The sequence below is a fragment of the Morone saxatilis genome, unplaced genomic scaffold (genome assembly GCF_004916995.1).
Source record: "Morone saxatilis isolate NCDOM2014 unplaced genomic scaffold, NCSU_SB_2.0 Contig3, whole genome shotgun sequence".
In the NCBI taxonomy this organism is placed as follows: domain Eukaryota; kingdom Metazoa; phylum Chordata; class Actinopteri; family Moronidae; genus Morone; species Morone saxatilis.
The window spans coordinates 7,941,795-7,950,577 of NW_023339873.1; the positions used below are offsets into that span (position 1 = coordinate 7,941,795).

General features: G+C 40.1%; 1 protein-coding gene across 2 annotated transcripts; it reads right to left on the reverse strand.

Moving 5' to 3' along the window:
- Positions 1–8: 8 nt before the first annotated feature.
- On the reverse strand, positions 9–8,690 carry chico. Of its 2 annotated transcripts, none has more exons than XM_035673797.1 (7): positions 8,223–8,690; positions 4,828–4,925; positions 3,995–4,058; positions 3,419–3,463; positions 3,256–3,318; positions 3,062–3,136; positions 9–2,680 (listed from the first exon to the last, which is right to left on the reverse strand). In XM_035673797.1, the coding sequence occupies exons 1-7, from the start codon at positions 8,247–8,249 to the stop codon at positions 2,417–2,419; spliced, it is 636 nt and encodes a 211-aa protein (XP_035529690.1). In that variant the 5' UTR covers positions 8,250–8,690; the 3' UTR covers positions 9–2,416. The 2 variants fall into 2 exon arrangements, with proteins under 2 accessions (XP_035529690.1, XP_035529692.1); XM_035673799.1 differs by having other exon boundaries at positions 9–2,656; positions 8,223–8,685.
- Positions 8,691–8,783: the final 93 nt, after the last annotated feature.

The following is an 8,783-nucleotide window of genomic DNA, read 5'->3' on the forward strand; positions in this document are numbered from 1 at the left end:
AAGAAGAAGAAGAAAGAAAGAAAAAAAATAGAAAGAAAAAGCACTGAGCCGCAACTTAAGTGCTTTTCAAATTAAAATACAGAGGAAAAAAAGGTTTAAGCTCCGATCTCGGACATGCTCAGACGTTTAAGGTGGGTTGTCAAAGCTCTGGGGAAGCACTCACATTGCAGGGGAATTACTGTGAACACCAGCAGGGTGCAGATGCTCGGCCCGCAGTCGGGAAATGAAGCGAGAAGAGAATGGTGGTCCCAATAAGGTGAACACAGCACACTGACCTGGACCTGAGTGAGCACTGCTGCCCTCTGCTGCCTCAAATATGAACGTTCCTATTTCTCAACCACACGCCTCAGCTGTGTCCCAATTCCATACTAACCACTTACAATATGAACAGTAAACCAACCAGTATAGTATATTGTTGTTGCAGGTAGTATAAAAGAAATCAACAGCAGCTTCTCAATTTCCTTTGTGCATTGCATTGTGGGACAATAGAATCAGCCAACAGCATACTCAAAAAATGAAGGGCTTTTCAGACTGTTCTTGAGCATACTTTACATGATCACTTTGCTAGTATGAACACACCTCATACTCAAAACCTGCTTAGTCTAAGAGCCGGGTTATGAAAAGAACTAATTTGTACGATGCGTCATCCGACCATGTCACGCGGCAAAAGTGTTTATAGCGGTTTCAAACGGTCGTATTTTAAATGGGCGAAGAGCTGACCGTCATAGAGAGTGGAGGATGGGGTTTACTTGCTGAGCTATGGCAAAAATCATTCAAATATGGGGATTACTGTGCACACTTTTCAGACAGTCACTGCTGGAAGATGTTCACACTCGTTTGCTCCAAATAATTAAAGTGGGTCGTTTTGTTTTTGAAAAGTGAGGTTTTTTTGCAACAGTTAACAGTTAATTTGGCCACCAGCACAAATTCTGAGAGAGTCATGTTTAAACATATTGTTTTCTGAGGGAACGCTTGTTTGATGTTGCTTACAGAGCTTTAGCAACTCACCCAGGACACATTCTTCATCAAAACAATGTGAAAATTAAAAAAGGGGGAAGCCTTTCCCCTAACAATCACACATAAGTTAAACAAGACAGGGAAAGACAGGTGCTTGATACAGTCTCAGTATATACTGAAGTGTGCTAACTTACAGAAATACAGTACATGTATGTCTTTTGCAACTGTCTGGTTCTGAAGATTAGATCCTGTTTGAGTTTGTCTTGTTCAGTTAAAGAGCGGACCAGTACGAGAAAGGGGCAGGAGCAGGGCGGGTGAGGAAAATACAAAAAGGTGCTTTAAGAAAAAAAATAAAGTTAAATTAAACAAGTGTTTTCTTCTCCCCGACCACATTCACTCGAGCACACACAGACACATTTTGAATTTCTAATTAGCCTGTCTTTAACTTCACGAAAACAACATGTCAAAATAAAGTCAATTTTTTTCAGAGCTTAAATTCTTGTCATTGAAAGACGAGTCATGGTCCATGCCATGTAGCGCGCGCGTAGCAGCAGCAGCAGCTAGGCCTATGAGACACAAATTAACCCCCCCCAAGATGGGTATTCTACCATTTGTACAAACTATAGGTTTTTAAATGTAATATAATCCCATTTATTCGGGACTGAGGTACACAGCTAAGGTAACGCGTCCAGTGGTTGGTTGTATGAAGGAAAGAAAACGGTGAAAAGTCGCATGGTTTATGTTTGAAGGGTTTAAATGCACCTGACAAGTGAAATGTCCCTTTAAAAACATCCCATTTAACATCAGCCGAAGATTTGATTTGGCTCCAAGTACATAAATGAATGCCATCACTGTCTAGTCAACATCTCCCATTTTGGAAAAAGGTGATGGAGCTATTGTAAGTTATGGGCAGAAGGAAAGGAGTTCGAGGGAACTGATAAGTTGTTAAAGCCTGTAAGAAACAATCGGAGGGACTAAGGAGGACATGAACAAAAAAACAGTAAAAACTGATCTGATTCAAAAAAAAAAATGTAAGAATTATAAACCTGTGAGAGGCAGATCCATGTAAGGGACACTGCTGTTAGCTTTTCATCCTCAGCTCTCACTCCAAATGGGAAAACATTTATCTTGGTTAAGCCTAACAACAGTGGCTTACACTAAAAAAAGCATCTATTTAAAGTCTAGAAGCCTGAACTGAGTCTATTACCACTAAATAATAAGAACATTTAACTCTCACTCTCAGCCATTCAGCAGTTTCGTTCTCTGCACATCCAAAAGTTTCAACTCTGTCCTCTCTGCTTGTCATCATCCCTGCAGTTACTCTTCTACATCAACACTCAGCAGACAGGCAGCCAGACTTACATCAATCTCCATTTACAGTTACAGTTTTACCTTTCTCCTTCTCGACACTTCACAACGCCCCCCCCGCCCCCCTCCGAACCTTCTTGTTGCGTCTGCACTAGTCTGACTTGTCCCCGTCGTCTCCTCGGGGCGCCCTCTCTGCGGCCTCCCGGGCCTTGTCCTCCTTCACTGCCTGGGCCTGGCCGTGGGAGTAGTTGGCCAGGATGGAGGACAGGGAGAGCAGGCCGGAGCTGGTGGAGACAGCGGGCAGGGTCGGAGGGGTGAGGCCCAGGGGCAGCGGGGTCACCGGCAGGGCCAGGCCCTGGAGCTGGGACAGGTGTTGCACCTGGAGCTGTTGCTGAAGACACATATGGTACGGACGCTGTGATTTTATTAGTTGGAAGTATCAAAAGCAGATGATCCATCAGTGCCTAATAATGCAGCAACATGTATTTACACTTGCACATTTCTCCATTTATTATTCTTAAAATAGCTGGTGCTAGAAGATGAAGTAGTAACTACTTTCATGGTTAGTTGTTGAGCTATAGTAGTATTGTCTAATTTAAATATTTATCATTTTTAAAAACAAGAAACTTTCATATGTTGTTAAAATGATAAAAAGATCTACTTAATACATGAAGAGTCATTGTAGCTTGATGGATAAAAAAATGACAATAAGTGTTTTTTATAAGGTTTGATTTTGTTTTATTTCATCCAACCCCACTTTCAGAGAGCAAAGCTTTTACTCATTTCCTAAGCTCACCCGTATGATGGAGTTCATCTCAGGGGGCGTGACTTGCTTGGCTCTCTCTATGGCGCCCATGACTTGCTGTTGATGCTGAAACAAAGACGACAAATGGTCAACTCGACAAGTGATCTAAGTGATGAAGTTAGACAACATATGTAGAAAAGTCAGTCAGATTTTAAACATATTCGTGAAAATGTGAGTGTCATTACCTCTTGTGACAGGTAAGGCAGCACCTGAGCACAGATCCCATTCAGTCTCTTCACTATTTCAGCCTGAAATGACAAAAAGAAAGGAGAGAAAAACAGTTCAGAATAGCAACTTAGCAGATCTGGTCAACTAAAAGAGGGATTCACTTTAAGAGACTGTAATTACCTGTTTGTGCATTTCAATGTTCAGCCCGTAGGACATTTCATAGTACTGTAGGAGAAGAGAGAGAGTGGACAAACATTATCAGAAACTAAAGCTACAGACTTTCTGTACATGTTCATACACAGACATACACAAACTGAGAATCCTTTTATATACAATATACAATGTCTGGCCTCTACAGTAAGAGGAAATCATACACATATAATTTTAGATCAGAATCAGAGTATACTTTGTTATACATACTTCTATATGGGAATTATGTATTGAGAAATGTAGATGTTTTTGTCTTGTGATCTGTAATTGATCACTGGCTATCAGAGCAGCTTTAAAGCATGAATCTATTGCTGGTCATGTGACAAGTGAACACGAGGAAACCACTAACACACAAAGCGTGTGTTCGCTCGCAAATTAGTGATTATGTACGAATTAATAATAGATGGAGATGATCTTGACATTCCTGGTGTGTGCTGGAATTTCTATGCGTATACTGCAACCCTAAGTGATTTTTTACAGATCAGTTACAGATCAGAGAGAGATAAACAGGCACATCTCACTGACACAAGTTAAAGCAACACTTACCATGATATAGTGACGCTGCATCTCTGACTTTTCAGAGGCCAGTTTATCACACTCCAGCTTCAAACTGTATAGAAAGAATAGAAATGTTAACAATAAAAGGTCAGCAGGTTTACTTACTCCACAACTTGTCATCTTTATACTAAGCTAAGATGATCACCTGCTGGCTCAAGCTTCATACTTAGTATAGACATGAGTGGTATTACTCTCATGTCTAGGATAAAGCAGCCATTATAGTGAATTTTTAAGCTGGAATGAAAACAGACCAGGCTGCTTTCTTAAATAAATACCTTTAAAGAACATTTAAGTTAAATAACATGTTAGATAATTGGACATATACATTGTCAACCAATGCTAGTTGACACTGCTAAGAGCTGCTGTTTGCCACAGTATTGTAAAGCGCAGTGCACTCTGCTGGATTTATTTTGCAGTGACACCAATATATTAGCACAAGCATTTAAATCTGCATTATTCACTGCAAAAAAAACTGTTTTCATATCAGCGCGTTTCGGATAACGTAACGAATATGATACCGATATTTCAGCCATAGGCCAATATCTCATCTACCTCTGATCAAAGAAGCAAATGACTTTATTTCCTATTATACCAAACTGTTTAAATATAATTCTGTGCTGTGCCTCCTGACTGTAACTAGGCTTGGTGCAGATTCAGGTGTTAAAAGTACTGCATTTTAAAACATATCTATGTTAAAGCAGTTGGCATGCTAACTAGGCAGCTGCATTAAGCATCACACTCCAGAAAAGTTACAGAAATTGAACTTAAAGCACTCAATATATGGATTTCAAAGTGTGTGTATGGTTGTGTTAGCCGCATACCTGTGGTACTGTGCTTGGAGGAACTGGAACTCATCCTTGATGCGGTCACAGGAGTCAGAAGTGGTGAACTTAAGAGCTTGACCGGACTGAGAGGACGCCTGGGAAACACAACAACACGATCAGTTTTTATAAGTTCACACAGAGGGCTAAATTACATTCACAAAGAGCCCGGCATCCAAACAAGAAAACGTATTATCTCTGTACATGTCTGTGTGCTGCTGCTGAAACGGCTTTCCTTGAATGCGCACTTGGGTTTGTTTAGAAACAGTAGTTTGACCTCTGAGATTAACCCTTTGACGGACAGCTAAAATGAAGGCCAGGCTACATTGGGCTGAGTGTGAGTGCACAGTATAAAATTATATATAAAAAAAAAAAAAAACAGTATGTTGTAGCACTGACAAACTCAACTCTTTCAGGACACAGAGTGTGTGTTGATTGAGGAAATGTGTTTACAGACGGCAAGATTAAAGCGTGCCCATGCTGACCATATGTGAGAGGCATTTAGAGGCTGCATTAGAAGTCTGAATATGTATAGACTACACTTAAACCATGAGTCCAAAGCTGTAATCCAGGGTTTAACTAATGCCCTAAACCTCATTACTCTCTAAATAAGTGGCACAAGGGCAAGCGGTTTCCAGTGGGATTATGAGACTGAACAGAGAGGATGGAGGCAGCCGGTTACACGCCGAGTTGACGCTCTCCATTCAAAATGCACGGCGCACTATATTCGAATATTAGTCGATGCATTGATTACTTGAATGACAGTAAATTTAGGGAATCTTAGAATTATTTCAGATATTTAGCAAGCAAAGAAATTCAAAACAACCGCCTTCACTTTGGGCTCTGGGAAATGTTTCATTACGAACATTTTAGATACTAAATGAAATGATAGTCGGTTTAAGTTGATGAAAAAAAAACAGCCACTAGTCACAGTTAGAACTGGTCAATCCACAACATTGACAATTTGGACAATCAATTAATCTTTCAATCTATTTATCAAGAACAAACTGCTAAATATTCACCTTTTCCTACTCATAATTTAATGTATTTCTCTGTTGTGCATCATTGTAAATCAATATCTTTGGGGTTTGAAGACGTCACTTTGGGATCCGGATATTTTGTGACAGGAGTTTTTAACCATTTTTTAAGAGATTACTCGATTAATCAAAGAAAAATGGACTAAAATAAATACCAAATTGATCAATAATTACATTAATTGTCAGTCACAGCTCTCCAGAAACACATAAAGTATGTAATCTATGTTTGAATAACTCCTATAAAATGCCTCCAACCGTTTAAAACTGGCCCAATATTGCTTGTGGCCTCAGTGTGTTTTCTTTAGGCAGATCTTTGATACAGTCTAAAAGAGGAACAGCAGTCACATGCTGAAACTGACCAACAGGAATATACATATATAGCAAGTGCTCTTTTCTTAATGTTCTGTGTGTTATTGTCTTCATGCCTGTGCTTCGCTTCCCTCACCTGTGGTCTTATAAAGGGTCATTTCCTGTTTTTTGTTGCTTAATACAGCATGTCTGCCATTAGTTGGTTTTACGTTGCGGGGGATGGGAATCAAGAACTGGTTCCAAATTATTCGATCTGAATGTTATGCCACCAAGCTTAAATATTCCTCTTATCAATGCCAGCACGTTTTGTGCATCGCAAAACAATTACGTCAAACTAATGCGTCTACGCTGCTGGAAACAAGAAGGAGGCACATTGGACAGGAAGAAAGAAACTCAAACTACTATAACTCTACTCTTTTCCTACACTGGGTCAGACTCAGATAATAAAACCATCGCGTTGACGACGAAAAACAGAAAATTGATCGTGAATCAATAAAGGGAATCGACAAAGACTCTGCCTGATAAGCAGAATCAATAATGCTACTGTATCAGTAAAATCTGATTAATTCCCATCCCTATATATTGTTATATTAAACATAATAAAATAAGAAGAGGGCTGCAACTAATGATTATTTTTATTATAGATTCATCCGCAGGTTATTTCCTCAATTAATAAAATATCATGAATAGTCAGAAAACTGAGATATTTAGTCTTTTGTCGCACCAACAGTCCAAAACCTAAAGCTATTATTTAATATCACAGAGGACTAAGACCAAGAATATATTAACATTGGAGAAGTGATTTCTTTTTAGCATTTTTTGCTTTCAAACTGACTTAATTGATGAATCCATTATCAGAATAGTTGCAGATTAATCTTTTGTCAACCACTAAATGACTGTTTCTAGAGCTGCAATGATTAGTTGATTAATTAATTAGTCCAGCAACAAAAAAATGTAGTCAGCAACTATTTTGAGAACAATAATTTGACACTATTTCTAGGTAAAAATGACTTTGGTTTCCAGCTTCTCCAATGTGCTTTTCTTTGTTTCAAGATTTAACATGTCTCCTTAGACTTTGTTTTATAAAAAAACACAATATAATCATTAGTTGCAGCCATAATTGTTTCACTTCTATACATTTTTATTAAGTATGAACACACTCGTTAGCATGCAAACTGTTGTTGAAGGCCCAGTTTGTGTCCAATTTTTGTGTGTACCTCTTTCCTCACTTAGCTACTGTTTGAAAGGCTCCCTTTCTTCACTTGCTGGCTGTGGACAAAGAATACTAAACCCACTTATTCTTCCACGAGTTGGTCGTTCATTTAGACTGCCATAATTAACATATCGCATGATTTACTTGCAGCTTTCTGCCACTGGCAAAGCCCTCATTTGAACTTGAATATTTGCTTTAAATCCACCTGTTCATAGTGCTGTGTCACGGTGCTAGTTTATGGCTGCTAACGTAAATATTTGCAGCAGTATTTCCAATTGTAATAAAAAAAAAAAATCATTGCAGAGATAAAAATCTTTTTTTTCCCACCATGTGCCCAGATGGCTTTGTCTAAGTCAACTGCTGGCACATGCATTTGCTGTAGCCTAACCCTTATATTTACGCGTTTTAGTGTGTTGACAGTAGAAACAGTGAATTAAGCCTAAACAACGCAGAATAACACACCAACTTCCCCCTCTCGGACTCAACCAACAACTTAAAAAACGAGCTGTTTTCACTAAACAGGCTAGCTAGCGACAGACTGTGTTAGCAGCCAAACACCGGCGAGCGAGTGATAATGGCTGCTATTTAAAAACACCCATCAGGTTTATTCCCAGCTTTAATCTGCTCGCTTCTGCCCAGACGTAACGGTGTAAAGCGTCGTGGGGAGGCGAAGAGAGCCGAGGTCTGGCATTGTGAGACGAGCTGACAGCCAAAACCTGCAGCGAAAAAAAAGCAGCGCTAGTAGTATCAGCTGTCGGCAGGCTAGCTCCGCGTTAGCTCCGCTCAGCTTCGGTTGCTTCGTTTCCTACCGGGACAAGTTCAACTAGTCAACTCACCGAGTGCCTTGATTGAGGAAACATCATGTCAGCAGTGTGTTGTCGCCGTGTTTCCTTGTTCTTAATCGAATCACCAGGCTAGCCGGCTAAGCTAACAGGTCCCCAGATATTATTAAATGATCGGAGACGCTGTTCGCACTTTGTACTCTGTCATCGTTTAAAATAACGTTAGCTAGCGTCAAAGCAGCAGGAGCCGAAGATCGTGTTGTGGTGTTTGCAGCGAGAGAAATCCTCTTCCTCCGCGGATCGAAGAGGCGAGTCGAGGAAATACGAAAAACGCTCTTCAAAGGAACATCAGGGTTTTTTTTTTTTCTTTTTTTTTTTTTTGGAATAACGTTAACGTTACACCTCCCCGGGGAAACCCTGGATGTTGACACATGAGCCCCCGACTTTCCTCTGCTTTGAAGAGAAGAGCAGCATCACCCGGAAAACAAACCGAGCAGCGGAGGAGCGGGCGCCCCGTGTGACACAGAGCTGAACTGAAGCGCTCACCGGCGGCCAGGGCCGGAGCTACTGGGGCCCGCAGCACAGCACGTAGTTATTATAATATAATATAATATA